This window comes from Crocodylus porosus, unplaced genomic scaffold, assembly GCF_001723895.1.
Source record: "Crocodylus porosus isolate Cpor-Errol unplaced genomic scaffold, CroPor_comp1, whole genome shotgun sequence".
NCBI classification, from domain to species: domain Eukaryota; kingdom Metazoa; phylum Chordata; order Crocodylia; family Crocodylidae; genus Crocodylus; species Crocodylus porosus.
In genome coordinates, this window is record NW_017728934.1 from 4,649,733 (window position 1) to 4,670,126 (window position 20,394).

The following is a 20,394-nucleotide window of genomic DNA, read 5'->3' on the forward strand; positions in this document are numbered from 1 at the left end:
CTACATACACATACATGTACATTCACATACTTAACCGGAGACTCGCCTATAGTTTAAATTATGCTTTTTCAAATAGAAGAGTACACTTTGCAGTGTAATCCCACACTGGAATACCAAGAAGTGACAAATTCCTCATAAATGCTTGTGAAAATAAAGCTTTAAAAGTCTCTCTATATATATTAGCCCCAGTAGCAGACAACAGCATAAGCTGGTATGCAACTGATCCCTGGCTGTCTCCACCCATTCAGGATGGTTTCTGTAAAATGCAATTCCCAGATCATTCAAATCATCTTTATTTAAATACTGACCACTAAACTATTAAGACAATTTAAAGTTAATTTCTGTGGACATCACATGAACATGCAATAACGAAAGATATCTACAGTTAATGTCTGTAATTCACATTCCATTTCTAAAAAAAACAGGCTTTGAAATCCCAAACATTTATTTTCTAACACTAAATAAAGAAAACTTTAACTCTAAAGGCTAGAGAATACACTGTTAAAGTAGCATATTATCTGCACAATATGTTCTTTGTTATAAACAGACTCTCCAAAAGCAGAATCTTGGAAAACGCAATTCTTTTATTCCTGATCTTTGGGGTTTATTTCTCATTTATATACACTTACACTGTAAGAGAATCTATCTATTAGGAAAGGAGATTTATTTTATGTTCATTTTAAACTTTCAGAGGCAGTAAAACAAATTCCCTTCTTGCTAAAGTCACTGAAGTTAACTGAGTTTATGTAAATATGGACCAGATGACAAGTCTGTTTTTTCATGTCTGCTGCCTCTTTTTACGCAGCTCTTCTAAAGCAGCTTCTCGCTCTCGTAACAGCTGTTTGAGCCGTTTTATTTTTTCATCTCTGATCGTTTCATCTAAGTCTGGTGGAGGCAAAGGGAAAGCATCTTCTCTGAAAAAACCTCTAACTGAATCATCATCGTCATCCTCATCACCTGAAGAAACTAAAACTGGACTGCATGAGCGCATAACTTGGTTATTTTGAGGACGTGGATCTTGCTCAGAGTCTTTCCCTAAAGAGGATTTGCTAGAGGTGGGGAATTTTTTCTGCTGTGAAGTACTTCTGCTGAGTGTAATGGAACTGGTGCTGTCATCTTCAAGACTTGGATTTGTCAGTGAACTGACGGCTGTCTTCTTTTTCTTCGCATTGTCTGGCACTGGGAAGGGCTTTTCTTTTCTTTTTTTAGTCCAATCTTGTTGCAGGTCTACAATTATCTATATAATAAATAAAAAAAAAACTTCTATTCAAAATTATATCAAATTTAAGTTACTGATAGATATCTCCCTCTGAGATTCAACTCCACACCAGGTAAAAGGGAAATTTTTATGCTGTCTTTCTTCTCTTCCTCAAAAGGGGGAATTAAAAAAAGGCATTGGGGAAGCTGATCCATGATCAGCCAGGCCAGGACTGAATTGTTGGACACAGAAGCAATTTCATAGTTTCATAGTTAGTAGGGTTGGAAGGGACCTGAGCAGATCATTTAAATGCCTTCAAGTTCTAAACCTGGAGAAGTTCCTCCCAATTACTGTTACTAAATAAGTGTTCAACTCTTAAAGTACTGCCCTACCATAAGAGTTAGGATAGGTACGTAGCTACCTTATTCAAAATAATTTTTAAAAAGTGTTTCTACAGAAGACAAGTGTATTCTGTGCCACCTTCCTCTGCATAGCTGCTCTAATGTTATTTACAATGAAATGTTATACCCACCTTCCCATCCCCCACCAGTCATTAACTGCTAACATTATTCAACGTTTGTAATGAATAAGACCCCTAATACAGCACAGTGAACTATTCATTCTGTCTAAAGAATTTTTAGTATTGCATGTGAAGAAAGCCTTTGATTGGGTCTAATGGAAATATCTGAGGCAGCAACATGGAATTGGAGAAAGCAGTCTTGGATAAAAGCTGAGAAGTTAGATAAAATGCATCTTAATGCATTCAAGAATGGGCAAAAAGCTACTATATGACTAGCAACCATTTCCAGGAAGCAATTTCAAAAAGGAGGTGTACCAGAAAAATGGAGGAAAAATACTTTATTCACATGCCACACACATCTTCCCAAATTAGCCATCTCAAACTGAGATGTGTGTCTTAAGCGATGAATGTACCAGGATGGGGGGAGTGGGACACTGGTCTGCTACCAGGGGGCTGTGCTTGGCACTGGCTCAGCCACAGTTAATCCATCTGGCTGCACAGAGCACAGGGAGGAGCCAGGTCACTTCTCTTCCTGCTGCTCAACCAACACAGCTACAGGTTGATCACTCACACACGCTGCTAAATTAGCAGCAACTGCTGGCCTAGCAACAGGGAGACAGGGAATGATGCTGATTATGGGACTGCATGCCTGCTCCATGCAGCTGGAGGGCTCAGCTCTGCTTTAACCACGGCGGGGAGAATCCAGAAAAATCTTTTCTCATTCTGCCTTTCCAAAACAAAATGCGTGTCTCATTTGGTGGCATGTAGTATGCAAACAAACATGGTAATTTATCACTAGTTTTAACAAAGCCAAGCAGTATGATTCTATCAACTACCACTACAGAAACCCAATTCCGATCATTAATAAAATAATGGAACAATTATTTAAAAAATAAATCTGTATAAGGTAACTGAACTAATGACAACATACAGAATGGGTTAATCATCAACAAATCTTTCTAGATGAGCCTCACTGCTTTTTCAAGTTTAAGCAGTCATGCAAAATTAGTAAATGAAGGGACAAATCACATCTAGATTTTAGAAGAATTTTAAAATTTCATGCAAAATTAATAAAGTTTCTAGACCTTGCATATAATAGGGTAATAAACAGGCCTATCAAGAAGGATGAGGAAGATAATTATTAATTCTGAATATGATACCATTAAGGCAATTACTGGAATAGTGTTTCTAGTACCGGTTTTCACACATTTTATTCAAACTGAAAAGGATTTAGAGAAGAGCAACAGCATGATCATAGAGAAAGAAAATCTGTTTTACCAGGACAGACTAAAATAAGCCTCAGCTACTTTACTTATTGAATGAAAGATTGAGCAACAACCTGACCATGGACCATAGTTAGCTAGGGGGAGAAAGTAGCTTGTTTTAGAAGACCTGTGATCTAGCCGAGGCATAAAGCAAACTTGAACTGTGGAAATTTGGTAGAACAGGTTGCATACTTGTCCCTTACTGGATAACTACTTCTCTGAGAGTGTGAAAAGACATCAACATTTGAAGCATTTAAAGCGGCTCTGAAGCGCTTCAAATGGAAACTGTACAGATATCCATGCCCTTTGAAGCACTCCCAAAAGAGCCAAAGCACTCCCAAATAACACCTGAGGAATGATGTAGTATTTAAAAATGTACAAATGTAAGCAGCAGCTAAGTGTTTCTGTCTCCAAAGCAGTGTTTCCCATCCTTTTTCACCCCATGGCACGCCTAAATTAAAAAAGCACTGTGGCACACCAGATGCGGAGCGTGGCTGGAGCAATGCCCACCCCGCCTGGCTACAGCCATGCTCCCCATCTGTCTGTGTCCATGGCGACAGCAGGTGGGGACTTGGCTTCAGCCAGGCAGGGGCCATGGCTCCAGCCCAAAATACCACGGCACACCAGTGTGCCACGGGCTGGTGGCACACTGGTTAGGAAACACTGCTCCAGAGCCTGACAAGGAATCCCTGTATCCCACAGAGCTCCTAAATCACTCAGCATTCTAGTTCAGCTGCCTTTTCCTTTGCATTACTTTCACTTGTGTTAAGAACACTTCGATTTAATCACCAGTAAAATTTTTACTTTGAAAAATGTAAATGAAACCTACTGCAGGGCATATATTAAACTTTTGAGATACCTTTTTCTCTTCAGCATTTTCCTGTTTCCTAGTTGTTACCTCCACTTCTAGTGGTGATGCACTGCAAGAATCATTGTTCTTTAAGTTATTACTGGATACACTTGCTTTAGATCCTGTAGGAAAGATCCCAAAAGGGATTCTCTTTAGATATACTCTCTCCTCTTTAGAGAGACCGAATTTCTTTCTTAGCTCAAGGTATTGTTTCCGATGTGTTTCCCTTTTGCAAATGTTTTGAACAGTGTTTTCTGATGAGCAAACCTTCTCACTCTGGATCTGAAACACATAAATAGTGACACAATCACTAATCGGTGTTAGCCTCTGACCATTAAAATGCTGAAATCTGTTTTTAAAAGTGTTCATTTACCTAAAAACATTCAACTTATTTTGAGGAATAATATTTTGCCATTTGATTTTTGTTGCTATGTTCAATGTATGAATTTGAAAAAGATGTATAAGATAAGGTACTTGTAATTTCTGGACAACAGTATAGAATCACAAGTATACTAAAAAAGCAGAATGAGCTGCAAAGTAGCCACTTATCCCATAGCTTTGAAAATGCCAAGAAACAGAGGAATAGAAAGATAACAGGCAATATTATTTACAGCACTGATCTCCTGGATCAAAATGTGTTCAAATACCCACATTTTTATGCTGATTGAAAATTCTAGTTTGCCACTAACAGTCCTCGCTACACAACTCTGCTGCAAGCCAAAGTAATTCCTAACCACCGGGGCCTCTAATGCATCAATATACTAAAACCCATATGAGAACATGCACACTTATGTATCATACCAAAGCAGAAATGAAAGGAATAAAAGAAGCGAGCCACACATCTGGTGCATTATCTGGTCTTCCCAGTTGCTATAGGAATTGAAAAAACTCACATAAGGGCAACACAAAGCAGACAGGAAAAATAAATAAGCATTTCAGTTCCATCTAGGCTAGGGAGACATAATGAACTAAAATGACAGTCTAACCTGTTGTTGTGATTTAAACTATGTGCAAAATGCTAAGTATGCCTGACTTGCACATATGCTTGATTGCAAGTAAGGGAGACAAGAGCCAAAATAAGGCTGGGGGGAAAAAAAATAAAGGGGAATGACAACTCATTCAGTGGCTTGACCTTTCCTGGCCTGCATTCTACAAAATAATTGACAGCCTGATTTGTAATTCACTTTTTAAGCATTTTTTTAAGTATAAAGAATTGTAGGATTGAGTCACAGAATAATTTTCTGGCAGTTTTACGGGTTATGTTTCAGAAAAAATAATACGTGTGCAGCATAGGTTGGGACGGTTTACTGTTAACAAACTGACTTTTCGAGGTTCCCCACTGTCCTGCTCCCAACTCATATTCCCAAGGGAATATACCTTTTATAACCCTAGACTGGGAAGGGACTAATAAGTGCCCTCTCCTCCCCCTTATTCTGGCTTACATGCATGACGGACCAAGCACTTCCTTGTTTTCCACTCAGTATTAGGTTCTCGCCTCTGATTCCACCTGCCTCCTGTTCTGGAGCTGTTTCCATGTGGCTGAGAAGGGCTCTTATCTCCACTGACCAGTCAATCCAGGGCCCTGCAATGGAGGGAAGGGCGGACAGCTACGCACTACAGCTCCCCCAAACCTGAGAATGACCTCATGTCTCCTTTGCTTCCCTGTAACCCCTGCACATTCTTCAGAATCACAAGCCACAGGGAAACCTAGTCAAAAATAGTTAAGAATAAAAGTACTGTACTAACCAGGAGCCCATTTCTCGTGAGCAAAGGAATGATAAGCATCATCTACATCTCTCCCCCCTGCCCAAGTCCTTGGCTGTTGTTCTTTCAAATGTGGCAGTTGGTGGGACTGTCATGTCATAAGTGACTCACACTCATAAAACAAACTTGACCTTAGTTAAGTACTTAGCCTGTCTCAGAATGACATGATAATTGCTGTTATGCATCTTGTCCTTATCCCAACCTTTGGTTCTCAACCTTTTTTGTACCAGGACCCATTTGTAATTATCAGTGGTCAGTCCCAACCCTGTACCCTTCACCCCCAGGCCCCAGTCCCCTCCATGTGTGGGGAAGGGGGGGCCCCAAGCAGCCCCTCGCAGGCTGAAACTCTGCCAGTCTGCAAGAGAAAAACCACGGCTTCCCATGTTCTTCTCCTTTAGAGGAGAATCCATTTTTAAAGTTTGTTCGCAACCCTTTCATATATTCTTGTGACCTACTTTTGGGTCACAACCCATGGGTTGAGAAACACTGTAGCCTATCCTTACTTCATCCCTCTTTACTTTTCTCCCCATATCTGACCTTTCCCTTTTAACAGCTTCGTGTTGCATGGAGAAATTATGGACATCCTCAACTAAGGCATCAGTGTCAAGTACAGTTTAACCAAAGCTCTAACAAACAGAAGGCTCCCCTACATTTTCATTTTTAAAAACTCAGACTCTTCCTCTTCTTTCCTGCTTTGCTCATTTGCATAGTGCAGCCTTTTTTAGTTTTGGTAAAATTTTGGTAAGAACCACAGTCTTAGACTTAAAGTTGTGGGAAGCAGTACATCTGTTTACAGGAAAATTTAAATTGCACAAGGCTGGTTTCATTCAAATAGAATCAGGATGTAAGAAGTAATTTGGCATAAACAGACATGGGCAAATTTTATGGTAGAGAATTACCTTCTGTTCTTTGCTGGAATCACAATGCTGCTTAGGCTGAGCTACAACAGTAGTTGCCGCAGGAGAACTATCCTTCTCTTTGCTGCCACTGCTTGTATTTTCATCTGTCACCACTTTTAGAAGAGGATTTAGATCACTTGAAATGCTTTCTGCTTTGGGCAAAGCCTCAGTCTGGTTTATAGAGGCACTAGGCTGATTACCATTTGGTGTTGCAAGAAGAGTGGTTGCAGTTTCAGGGCTGTTTTTTAAGTTAGATGGTGGAACAGATTCTGTATTTATACATGTTTTGGGATCCTTTGGAGCAATTACAATTCCTTTACTTTTTGACAACACTAAATTTACCACTTTATTGGTTATTTTATCAACTGTGTTTGAGTCAATCAACTGGGTTGCCTCCTTTCTAAACTGAGCATCAGTAGAGGGGGTGACAGTATCAACTTGGGCTGACAGAACATCAGACCCTCTTTTGGTCAGCAAATAGACTTTGCCATTGTACATCACCAGCGCATTATCTTTAATAGGAGTAATTTTTGTCTGGCTTCCACTAGAGCTATTAGAACATGTTGGTAAAATATTTGCAGAGTTAATTCCTACATTCTTCATATTTGCCAAGGTTTTCAAGATCTTTGATGCCATGTTATTTGATGACTTTACTGGAACAAGACAAGGTGCTGCTGACTTTGGATTTTCTTGCACAACCCATTTCATTGGAGGCTGCTGGGGTGGTTGGCCATTTGAAGTTACCACTCCTGGAACAGAACTGTTTACTGTTGTCTGTGCAGTTGTGAGGATTAATGGTTTTGATACTTCTGTGACAGGTTTTGGGCAAATGGCAGGCAAACGCTTGGGCACTACAGTTTTTACTGTATTTACTGGTGATACATAAATAACAGTTGGTGTTTTTGTGGCTTCAGTAGCTCCAGAGGCATTTGTACCTGTAGCTGCCAGTATTTTCTGCTGTATCGCAGGTGGCAAAGAAGAAGCCGGCACAGATTTAACTTCTGCATCAGCTGGTATCTGTAGGTGATGTCCAGAGGGCAGTACTGGAGACTTCACTGTCACTGGAAGATTTCTTGAATTTACAAACATATATGCTGTTTTACTTTGGTTAGATGAAGCTGGTGCGGCAACATTTTGCAAAGGTATTCTATCAACCGGGACAGAATTACTCTGGTTAGACGAAGCTGGGATGGTAACATTTTGCAAAGATAGTCTATCAGTTGGAACAGAATTACTCCGGTTAGAGGAAGCTGGGATGGTAATATTTTGCAAAGATAGTCCATCAGTTGGAACAGAATTACTCTGGTTAGATGAAGCTGGAATGGTCACATTTTGCAAAGACAGTCTATCAGTTGGAACCGAATTATTCTGATTAGATGAAGCCGGCACTGCAGTATTTTGCAAAGATAGTTTATCAACTGAAATAGAATTATTCTGGTTAGATGAAGCTGACACAGCAGTATTTTGCAAAGATAATCTATCCACCGAAACAGAAGTACTCTGGTTAGGTGAAGCTGATACAGCTATATTTTGCAAAGATGATCTATCCACCGAAACTGAATTATTCTGGTTAGGTGAAGCTGATACAGCTATATTTTGCAAAGATAGTCTATCAACCGAAACAGGATTATTCTGAATGATAGGAACAGTTTTTGTAGTTAAGCTCTCTTTCTCAGAAGTCACTTTAAGATTTTCCTGTTTATCCAGTGCCCTTGTAAGAATAATCTTTCCAGGATTAGTTGTCTGAAAAACAGGTATCTTGACAGTTGAGGGTGTAGGGGTATTAGCAAGCGGTCTCTTAAAAGTAACATGAAGTGGCTGTGGTATATTCGCTCTAGAAGGATCAGGTCTGACTGTAGACGGAAGAATTGGCACAAAATTCCCAGAGGATTTAGAAATTGGAAGCAACTTCAGAAGGTTTATTCCATCTGGCCCAGTCGTCTGAACTACTCGGTACATACAGCCTGCAATGCTTAATAAAAAAGAAAAGAAAAGAGAAGAAGAGTGTAATATAAATGATCAGCACACAGATACTTCAATTAATACCATATTTACTAGAATACAAGACAAGGCTTTTTTTTCCACCTAAATGGCATGAGGAAAAAAAGTCCCTTGTCTTATAATTGTATATAACAAACTCTCACTAAATATATTGTCTATCATTAAACTGCTGTCAAAAGCAGAGTGTGCTCAGCAAAGGAAACCAACTATGAAGTTGATTAAATGCAACCAACAGTGAACATGACTATAAAACACGTGGCCCACATTGGGAAAACATGCCGATGGGAACCTACCACAAGAACAGGTTATCTCCTCCAAGTAAAACAGATGGTAGTGCCCATTGAGTGCAGTCCTCCATAGTGCTGACTTTTTCTAGTCTTGGTGAGCCATAACTTTCACCAGAATCCCTCTGTCAGCCTTTCTCTCAGCCTGGTGCATAGGTTTAGTGTGGCCCTGCCCTCCACAATGAGGTGAAGCTGAACCAGGCTGCCCTGTTCCTCATCTGGATATAACTCATGACAAGAACACCCAGTTCCAGTCGTGAGCAGGGGATAATTAGCACATGGATCCTTTGTGGGGTGGGAATCTGTATACACTGAGCAGTGCTGACTTACAGGGTTACTGTGGCTTGATATGCTGTTGACTCTGCTGGGGCCCAGCCCAATGAATGATGTGGTAAATCACAAGCCTTTGGCTTTGGACTAATATCAGGCATAGTTTGTTCTACACGTTAGTAGGTGCCAAAGTGCTGCTCAAAAGTGTGTTTATGTCATACTTGTGCTAAAACTTGCAGCAGTTTCCAACAAAGGTAACATGCATCAATTCTGGATGAACTAAGTCATAGATTATATGCAAATTGCTACAGCTATGTTTGGTTTCACAGTTATTGTTTTCAAATTTGCTTCTCACTTCCATGTGTGCAGGGAGAGTGGGGTCTGACAATAAGGAGAAGGGGAAGAGGCTCCCAGGGGAAAAAGTTGGGGGGAGACAGAGAGCAAAAGGCTACCTGAGCCCCCAATTTATTTTCCCTGCCATGGCAGTGGGAGGGGACAAATTCAAGGCAAACCTCCAATAATCAGATTCCATACCTGGAAAATTATAACAAATTTATACAATTTCCATATATAGACTCTAACTGTCATGGCACGCAGTCCCCAGGGATGGCTGTGATGCCCCTAGGGCTCCATGACTGTGCCAGCTCCACCCTGATGGCACCTTCCAGTCTTGCCTGCCACATCTTGTTGGTAAAAATAATGAGTAGAGAGGCTGCTGATGAGTTTCTGTGGTCACGGTCTTGTCGAACCCTACTAGACCCTACAGGTCCTTGGACCCCTTATCAGGTCTCACTCCAAGTCAGTGCACCTCACAGGATACCTTATGCCTTATGTGCTAACAGTGGCTCCAAAACCTCCCCTTTACCACGCCCCAGGCCTCGTGGGTTTTACATGAATATTGTTCCCTCTCAGCTTACTGACCCTCTGCCCCTTTTAATATAGCTAAGCCTTCTAGCCTAGATTCAGTGTGTCAGGCCTGGCTTCAAGGCACTAGCTCTAATCAATCTCCTCTTGTCACCAGGCCCCTGGCCCTTTCCTGCCGTACCCCTCTGGCGCTGGGCTATCCGGCTCCTGTAGCTGCACCCCTCTAGTGCTGGAGCTCCTCACAATCATGTGCCCCCCCCGGGCACTAATGAGGCCCCCACCTCCCCTCATAATCAGACCCTGGGCTATATAACACAACAATAATGATGGGGTCACACTGTGCCCCTTTAAGAAGGCAAACTTCTCCCCTAGTTTAGCGTGCTATTCAGCCCACGGTACCTTATGAGCTCCAGGAACCTTATGAGTCCTGCAGGCAGCGGATCACACAACCAAACACCCCAGGGCAGCTCTTTCATGCAGGAGCTCCTTCCCCCTCTATCCAAGTAAATACAGCATATGCATATTGTATATATACTGGTGTCTTGACTCAAAAGTCAGTCAACTATAGAAATTGCCAGTTAGTATTCAGTGATTTAACCAGGAATACTAATGCTTATCTAGTTAATAATATTACATCACTGGATTAGCCATTATACAATGATGTAGTTTTAACTCCTAATAGAGATATTCTTGGAAAAAGGAATTGCATTTTTCTCAACTTAAAACAACACCCCCCCCCAAAAAAAACAAAAAACTTCAACATCCTTTTCTTTTGGCCACAACAAAGAAACCTTGCACTTTCCCTAAACACCTAGACTTTTACACCACCCTGCTGCTTTTATATTCCCCACTTTCCTTCCCCACCAGAAAAAGCTGTGAGGGGAAGGGAACACTGCTGAACATAGGAAGACAGACTTCTCTGCCTCCCCTTCTTTCCATGCCACCTCTCTTACTTTGTAGAGAAAAATCAATCATGAGCATTTTACTGACATTCGCAGGGAGGCTAGAACTTCTGGCTCCCTAATTGCAGAAGTCCCCAGGTGACAAGAGCTGAAAGCTAAAGGAATAAAAGAAAAAACCACATTTTCTCAGTCAATTCCAATAAATGAGCTTTCTTCTCACTAGGGACAGAATTTGAGCTCATTCCCATAAAACAAATGCCAGGTCATAACAACTGCTACATATACATGATAATCTATTTTGGCTGAGGTGCACTGACTCTTGATCTAATTATAGGGGTGCACTGATAAAGATTTTCCTGGCAGATACCAATGGCTGATTATTAACCAGCCATATCGGTCAATACCAATCTGATAGCCAATTTAAAGGAATGCAGCTGGGCAGCATGGAGAGCAGTATCTGGCCAGTGAGTAAGGGAGGTGGGGAGGGGGGCATGAAGGAGGAAAGGGGCATGGGGGCTGCAGATCGAAGCCCACACGGTAAGAGAGAGAGCGCAGAAGGGGTTGCCCAGCCAGGGCGGTAAATGCGACCCCAAAGACATGGGGAAGTGAGGCATGGCTCCCCACACCCTCAGGGGAGGCATGGGGAGCATGTCCCGTCCCCCCCCAGATTTGTGCATGGGGCGAGGGCAGGCTGCCCATCGAGAGCTCAAGGCCAGGGGCTGTGCCGGCCTCTCCCCAGCATAGGCTGGGCTTGGGCTGGGCTCTGAGACGGTAGGGGCAGTGCTGAGAGGGAGGGTATGGGGTGGGCTACAGCCACACCAAATTTCCCCACAGCCCCCCCGTCCCAGTGCTGCCACCACCCACCTTTCCCCTACCCACCCTGAGCACAGCCCCCGGCTCAGTCCCCTGCCTGGAAGAGGTTGGCACAGCCCAAAGCACTGAGCCCACAGCAGGCAGCCTGCCCTCGCTCCACACACAAATCCAGGGGGGCACATGCCCCCCATGCCTTCCTGGGGGTTCACACAGCAGTGGGAAGCCACCCCAACCCCATGCCCTGGACAAGCTGCCCACACTGGGCAGCACCTGCCCCACGCCACTCCCTCCCTCATCATGGGAGCCTCAATCTGCCCCCCGCCACGCCCCTTTCCCCCCACCAACTTACCAGGCAGACACTGCTCTCCATGCTGCCAGGCTGCACTCCTGGCTGCATGCGTGCTGCAGCTGTGTGCAGGCACATGGTATTTATTGGTGATGTTACTGGCTGTAGCGCCCAAAAAAGCCAATTGCTAATAATGCTAATTTTCCTTTTACCAGTGCGGATCTGATATACAACCTATAGATCAGTGTACCTCTACCTTATTGCTCAAACAACAGAAGGAAAAGGCTAAGGGAATCTGTTTATACAGATGTCTCAAAGGCCTTAAGTACAGACCCTGACTTCCCTAAGTGTCAACAAGTTTTGAGGAAAATTACAGGCAGAATAACTGCCTGATTGAGACAGAATCAAAGGCTGTTTTAGGCAGGAATTATGCAGGCCTTATATCGGGGTGGGCAAAATCTGGCCCGCAGGCCAAATCCAGCCCATGGAGTCATTCTATCCGGCCCGCAGGGCCCCTAAAAAATTTGGAAAATTAATATTTCTCTGCCCTTGGTTCCTGTCATAAATGACAGGAACCAAAGGCAGTAGAACCCAGGGAAGCCTGGCGGGCTCCAACAACAGCGGGCTGCCTGGCCCTGCCTCTCCAGCCAGAAGCCCGGCTTCTTGCCTGGGAGCATGTGGCTGCCCTGCGCTGGAACCGCAGGTAAGGGGTCGGGGGGGAGAAGTGTGGGGGGACCCCAGGCAGGGAAGGAGCGCGCGGTGGGGGGGGAAATCGGCCCCTTCCCCACCCCGTGGCCAGTGCCCCATGCTGCAGCTGCTCGCAGCCCGCATGGGGCTGCCTATGCCTGCTCCAGACAGCCCCATGCAGGCTGCAAGTGGCTGCAGCAGGGAGCACCAGCCATGGGGTGGGGGAGGGGTGGCTTTTCCCCCTGCGCTCAGTTTTCCTCTGGGCTCCTTCCCTGCCCGGAGAAAAGTGGCCCCTCACCCGCTCCATGACTCACACTCCCTGCTGTAGGCGCTTACAGCCCATGCGGGGCAGTCTGGAGCAGGCACAGGCAGCTCCAGGTGGGCTGTGAGCGGCTGCTGCGCAGGGCGCCGGGCATGGAGTGGGTGAGGGGCCACCTTCCCCTCACTCCCCCCGTGGTCAGCACCACCTTGTAACCCTGCCCCGCTGCCAGGCTGGTAGCAGGGCCGGGTTACAAGCTGGTGCTGAACGCAGGGAAGAGTGGCCCCTTGTTTGCCGTGTGGCCTGTGCCCCACACACTGGAGCTGCTCGGAGCCCGCTTGTGCCTGCTCCAGACAGCCCTGCGTTAGCTGCGAGTGCCTGCAGCAGGGAACACCAGCCATGGGGTGGGCGAGGGGCCACTTTTCCTTGTGCTCAGCACCAGCTTCTTCCCTGCCGGCAAGCACAGGGTTGGGGCTGTGCGCTGCCCCCCCGCCTGTACCGCGGGGCTGGGGGGCATTGGGTGTGAGGGGGCGGAGAGCCAGTGGGAGCACAAGGCTTGCACTGGTGCCCCGGGGTCAGGGCTGGCAGGGCCCAGAACAGAGTGGCAGAAGCGCAGGGTCCCAGCTGGCAGGGGCTCTAAGGAGCCAGGCCAGCTCCCCCACTCCCTGCTGGTGCAGCCCAGCCCAGCTCCACAGACCCCTGCCAGCCTGTGTCCCACTTTGGGCCCCACCAGTACTGGCCCTGGGACACTGGCCCCAAGACATTGGGACATTAGTCCCAAGATGGTGACTAGTGGGTGGGGCACCTGTCAAGGGGCGAGGGTTCCCATGTGGCCCATGACAGCCTGTCAAAACTGGGTAAGTGGCCCTCTGCCCTAAATATCTGCCCACCCCTGCCTTACATTATGGCCTTCAGGTTTGTGCCTCACTAACTCTGTATAGGCTGGTGTTATTACTATAATGAGTGCACCACCTTCAAAGAGATGACACAGAAAACAAATCTGATGAAGATGTAAAGAGAAGACCTAGCACTTTGGGAGAACAAAACAGAATACATGGAATTGCAATTTTCAAAAACTTGATTACAGAAAGCTGAATTAGACTATTGTTTTGTGCACTGGAGGGAAGAAAGTTAAGATGGTAGCCAGATGGAAATTAACTGATCTCAAAGACAGCATAAACTATTTCAAGCATAGTAGGCCGACCATGATAACAAGTGACAGCAGACCATTTCAAGTCTACTGCCAGATGAAAAAAAAACAAGTCTCTCCCCATACGACCAAAACATGTGCCTAGTTTAAGGCTCTCTGCTTTCCAAAAAGACTGACTATCTTACCGAGTGGCAAACAAACTAGCTAACGCTCCTAATAATACAGATGTCAAAGTGGTAGCCCAAGAGACAAAATGATTAACACAAAGAATCTCTAATCACAAAATAAGAGATTTGATGAACCTGAACGCAGTTTTTATGGTTTTGATATCAGCTTTGGAAATAAAACAAAGCTAAAGCTGCCAAAGTCAGACTGGGATTACCACTAGAATTTTAGCCATCTCATTTAATTTTTTAGTTCAACAGGTTTATCAGGAACATACAGCTGAACTCCCAGCCTAAGTCCAGGTGAAAGCAATCTTAGGTCCTGCTTGCTCTCAAAAAAGTTCTGGAAATATGACATTCTGGCTGATGACTGAGAGTATAATAGGATGAAACTGAGGGCCATTCTTGCTTCCCATTGTAATTGCTGCACAAGCAGTTTGCCACTGTGTTGTTTTTTCTGGCAAGGTAGAAGTCATTGGAGTGATCTGGTAGCGGGTACTTCGTTCCCAAACAGGACAGCTTCCAGTCTTAGCTGGAGATGTTAGGCTCCTTTCATGTTGTTGTAATACCACAGTACTATTTGTCTAAGACTTGGAAAACTTTTACTTGCAGAGCTTTCTTCCCTCTGGCATCTCAAAAATTCTCTCCCAGCTCCAATACTTGGATGTGAAGCCTAATTTCCAGGCATACTTCTGGGGAAGCAGACATCATTTCTATGGATCCTGGCACATCCACTGCATGTAGTAAGAAATTCTGCAGCAAGTTAATTGAAAGAACCAGTCCCCAACATTTTGCCCATGTTTCATTTTCAATATACAACACTGCTGTACTGGCAACCCATATTTGCATTGTGAAGCATTAGTAGAGGTTTTCACAGTAGAGTAACAATGAGTTGGGGGCTTTGGCACAAAGAAGGCAAGTAAGACAAATGGAATTGTGGCGGTTTTTCCTTAAATGATCAGCAGTGAAACAGTTAATGTGAACATTCAAATAATCAAGATTCACCTCACTGTGATGAACTGAGTTACTTTACACCTCCTAAAACTATTGCTACTGCAGAATAAGAAAGACTATCCAATTCTTGGGTTATACCCAGGGCTCAGGTTTGTTATACCTGGCTTCCTGACTATTTCTTTCTGAAAACTTTCTGAAGCACTTATCTCTTTCATAAACAGTTTTGGTTTCCCACTACCCTTTTTTGGTTTTAGATCTAGAAAATAAGCTTCCAGAATGCCTTCTGCAGGAAGATGCAGAATTTACTAAAACATTTTCTAGCTGCGGACCTCCTTCATTTGTGAGTCCCTGCTTATTTCCTGATGAGTCCATGAGCATCCTAATCCAATCATAAAGATGTGATAATTCTTTCAGATGGAAAAGGTGGTAAGAAGGGACTCTCTGACAGACATGTGCCTCTTTCATTCAACATAGCAAGGAAATATGATTAGTTTCATTAAAGAAAAAAAAAACCTGAATAGAAAAAAAGATGAAAGAAATGGCAAAATCACTCTCTGCTCTGGACTCAACATATCTTTGCGGGTCAGAAAAAGAATGAACTTGAAACATGTTTCTTATTCATACCCTTGAAACCATGTGCAAGAGACCAAAGGCAAACAACCATATATAAACGCAGTTTTCTATAAAATTCGAAGTTTTTGCTGTAACGTAAAGCTGCAGTAAGCTTTTCCTGTGGGCAATTCTCGAACACAGGAGTGGTTAATAGCAGGGTACGTGCTTCAAGTGGCACAGGCATGCCACGGGTGTGTGGCATGCAGCAGATCAGGGAGGGCACAGCCAGCACAGAGGCAACAGAGCAAGAAGCAGAAAGCAGAGCAGTAGGTTCAGCATGTCAAAGGGATCAGAGTAACACTTGGGGAGGTACAGGGCTAATTTGTGGCACACCTGTCAAAATTTGGCTCCTACTCCTGTAATAGGTACTAAAGGGATTCAAGGAGAACGAAGAGAAAGAATGAAAGAGAATGAAAGCTGAAGCATTCATAAGGAAAACAGTTTTCAGTAAGATGGGTTGGGAACTCTTGTTTACATGTAACACACACACCTGTGAAACAGGAGGAAAAACAGGTTTTAGTTGGAGGTTTAGAACATCATCTTCAATTAGGGACTGGGGGATGAGGTGACACAGCATGGCCCCCAGTCTCAAAGAAGCCCCCAGCCCAGGGAGTTTCTGGCCCCAGTATGACAGCAGTGAGGCCTGCATGGTGCAACAGAGGGGTGTTCACAGTCCACCTCAGTGTGTGGCCTTAGTGGGGAGCAGGGGAAGAAGTATGTGGTTTCTGGGTGGTCAGAAGGTGAATATCTTTGCCCTAAATCATGGATGATGAACTCTCCAAGGGCAGAGGCAGGAAATGGAAGGCAGGGGAGGAAGGGGGAGCCTGCAGACCCCAGTGGTAGAAGCAGAACAAGTCAGGGAGAGAGAGGTGGTGACTAGTGATTAGTCTGAGGTTCTGGGGGCCAGGAGTTAACTCCCCATGCAGCCCATGGACTGCCAGCTGGACAGCCCTGCTTTAGATCACAGATGAATCTTCCACCAAAACTAGGGAATGACCATACCTGACATTTCAGTTAGTCCAAACTGAAGAAGAAAAATAGAAAATGGTTACAAGTCTTCTTTGTGTAATGAAGTGGAAATAAAACGGAGAGCTGAAGGCATTTTTTCCTACATTTTGTCAATTATTTACAGTATATGATTCAGAATTTTGCATACTGCCATGTAGGTCTACTCAGCAAGGGCGATTGACTATTTTATTGAAGTTTAATTATTTTAATAAGGAATTATAACTAAGTTTCTTTTTCAAGTTGAGCAGAATTTAACATATCTGACTCTAACAGAATGTGGGCAAATAAGAAGTCTGGCTCCAACTACCACTTTTTGACCATAGCGGTTCATGTTCTTCACAGGTACCACTAACAGAGAAATCCTCACAAGGAGTGAGGTAGTTGAGGATTTCTAAGGTTTGGCATATACCTCTTCCCCTGCTCCTCCTTCCTTTTTGTATATTGAATAAAATGTTTTTTTTTTAATGTAGAAACTTCCTCTGGTTCTTTAATAAGCCATCCTAATCTCTTGCTGCCATGTTGTATACATTTGTATTTTCCCATATTATTATAACTCTTGAGGGTACATCTTTTTGTTCTTTAGGACTGAGGATAGTAATCTAATCAACATATTTATATCCTGTAGCATAGTGGCTTGTCGAAAGGAGCTGCTGAGTGCTAAAACACGAAAGACAGTTGTAAACCACAGCTACCAATGGTAAATTATCTTTTTATCCTTTACAAAACATTCTACATTAAAAATCAAATAAACAGAGACTTTTTTTTCAAATAAATAAATTCCTTATTCTCTTGCGTATAACACAAACCTTTTCTCTAAAAGGCTTGGGCAGTTAGTTCATGTTGTGCTGTGTGCTACAGGAGCTACGCCATGAACAGTAGGCCTGTGTGAGTCGGCAGCAATCCCATCCAGCTTCAGATCTGGCCGCTCTGGATGGCCACGATCCGATCCGGAGTTCTGGACCGGGTTTCCACCTCGATCCGGCCGAAGCGGCTCCAAAGCTTCGGAGTCGCCTTGGAGATCCGGCCATAGAGTATAATGGGGGAATCAATGAAATATCTATAACTTTGTTGTTTTTTGTCTGATTTGCATGAAACTTGCAGGGATGGTAGCCTCTGTTGAGAGCATGAAACCTGCCACGTTTCAAAAAGATCGGTGCAGGGGTTTGCGAGGAACTATACCTCAAATGCTTGCAAGCCAAACTCATGTTACGTCTATGTGTTACAACACGGGGGGGGGCCAAAACTGCAGGGCTCGTAGCTGTTATTGAGGCCACAAAGCCTGCCAAGTTTCAAGGAGATCGGCGCAGGGGTTTGGGGGCAACTGCCCCTCAAGCTGCGGACAAGCAAAATTTGTGCCATGGGTGATACTGCGTGTGTTAAAGTGCAGCAAGGTGACAGCTGCAGGCGTTGTGGCCCCTGCTGACACGCCTGCCAGCTGTGGAGGAGATCGGTGCAGGGGGGTCCTGGGGCCCTGCACCCCTAGCTACTGACAGGCAAAACTTGTGCCAAGACTGTCTGTTTTTGGGTAGTTGATTGTCTGTATTGATTCTTTCCTCTCCTTAGCTTGGTTTTGTAGGTGCTAATTGATGCTCATTAAGTTGTTATGTAGTAGCTAGGTCCTGTGTATTGAGCTGGTCCCTGAGTCCCTGATCCAGGAGTGAATCATGAGTGATTGACTGGTAACTGGGAACACAGCAGTTTAGCAGCCAGGCCTGCAGCTGTGTCTCCCCTCCCACCCCAAGACAGAGACAGTCAGTCTCACAAACACCCATGGCACACATTTTGCTTGTCTGCAGCTTGCGAGGCAGTTCTTCCCAAACCCCTGCGCCCCTGACAATTTCATCTGAACTGGACAAAAAACAAAGTTATAGATATTGTATTGTTTCCCCATTATACCCTATGCCCAGATCTCCGAGGCGGCTCCAAACCGCTTTGGGAAGCCTAATGAGGCCAACGCTATGACCTGGATGTGCTACTTCGGACCCCAAAGCGTTCGAAGCTTCTCTGGATCCGAAGCTCTGTCTGAAGCCTTGCACAGCCCTAATGAACGGTACCCCAGATAGCCAGGTCAAGTGCATCTCCACAAACTATAGTCATGGTAGTGACTGCAGTGTAGACATTAAGGAAGCTTGGATTTCACCGACTTGATTAAACCCAGATATAATCCAGGCATTATTCTAATGCCTTTTCTACAGACACAAGATTTCAATATAGAAAGACCCCTGCAAATAAACCATTGCTTTTTTGGATTTTCAGAGCTTGAGAATTAGAAAATAATGTTCTCTTGGAATATTTAAAGCTTAAACACTTATACCCAGACTACTGTTTTCTAAACTAATACATCCAACAGATTTTTCCCATTGATAAGAGTGTCATGGGAAACTAACTGTCCTGATTTGACATCAGCAAGATCTGATTCTAAGGAATAAAATTCCTCATCAATTTCAGTGAAACAGTTGATCAAAGGAGAGGCTCTTGTGTACTAATCTCCTTCGCATTGATATAATTTTAAATTAGTTGAAGTTTCCTCAATTGCTTCTTGGGGAAAAAGGAAGAAAGATGGTAGAAAATGCCACAACTTCAACTGAAGGTAAACAAGTAAATCCCACTTGCTGGAGAGGTCAGTGTATCCCTGATTTTTCAGTAACTATTATGGCAGGAAATTTATGAATGAGAACTTGCACGTAGGTCATCATAATGTTGTAGAGGTCCTCTTTTAATAAATGTTCTATTCAGGAGACAAGACCAGCTCAGGGTCCCTGACTCAGTTGTTGACAACAAGGGCCCATGTCAATGACCAAATGTTTGCATTTCACTTGATGCAATTTGCTCCCTTAAGGGGTTCTGAACCCTTTCTAAGAGAGTGACTGATTAGAAAAAGGCTCAAGTGAGAATGGGTTGCTGCCCTCTCTCATCAAAAGCAGTGATTTAATCAGACATCCAGAAAGTCTTCTTCCTTCTTGTGTTCTGAAAAGAAGTTGCCTTTGACCCAGAGAGAAAATGATCCACCCTGTAACATTTGCAGTCCCTTCCTTACTCTGACTCTGGGCAGAACACTGCAGAGGGCCTCCTCTACAGAGGAAGATGCTTCCTGTTGAGAGATACCTATAAAGTATCAGAGCCCTATTCTGTGTGAACCCAAGGGAATAAGAGGCAAAATGAATGCCTCTCCCTCCTCACCAGCAGCCGATCACTTCATCCTTTGGGAACAGCCTTTTTTGTAGGTATAGTATTAGCTGCCACCTAACTCCATCTTTTTGGTACACAGAAGACACATGGGTCTATTCCCATACAGGAACAGTCATCTATCCCCCTCTGTTGTTATAGAGGCTGACTCACGCTTTTAGGAAGATTGTTGCCTATATTTAGCCAGCAAGCACTGTCCAATGTGCTCTGTTCAGTGTCTCCCCTTGGTGCAAACCTTTGTTTTAAACCTCTTTCATTCCCATCCCCATTCTGTATTTTATTTGTCCCAAGCAATCCCTGATGTAACCATAGTGCCCCCCTCTATGAGGGAGGAAGGAGGACCCGGGCAACTATAGGCCAGTTAGTCTCACCTCCATCCTTGGCAAAGTCTTTGAAAAAATTATCAAGGCTCACATTTGTGAGAGCCCGGCAGGACAAATTATGCTGAGGGGAAACCA

General features: G+C 44.1%; 1 protein-coding gene across 1 annotated transcript; it reads right to left on the minus strand.

The window, feature by feature from the left end:
* Positions 1-275: 275 nt before the first annotated feature.
* On the minus strand, positions 276-8,497 carry LRIF1 (ligand dependent nuclear receptor interacting factor 1; the record flags this gene model as incomplete). The annotated part of the gene is made up of 3 exons (XM_019546175.1): positions 276-1,237; positions 3,843-4,115; positions 6,497-8,497. Coding segments are annotated over 3 exons (2,733 nt in total), but the record flags the coding sequence as incomplete, so codon positions are not given.
* Positions 8,498-20,394: the final 11,897 nt, after the last annotated feature.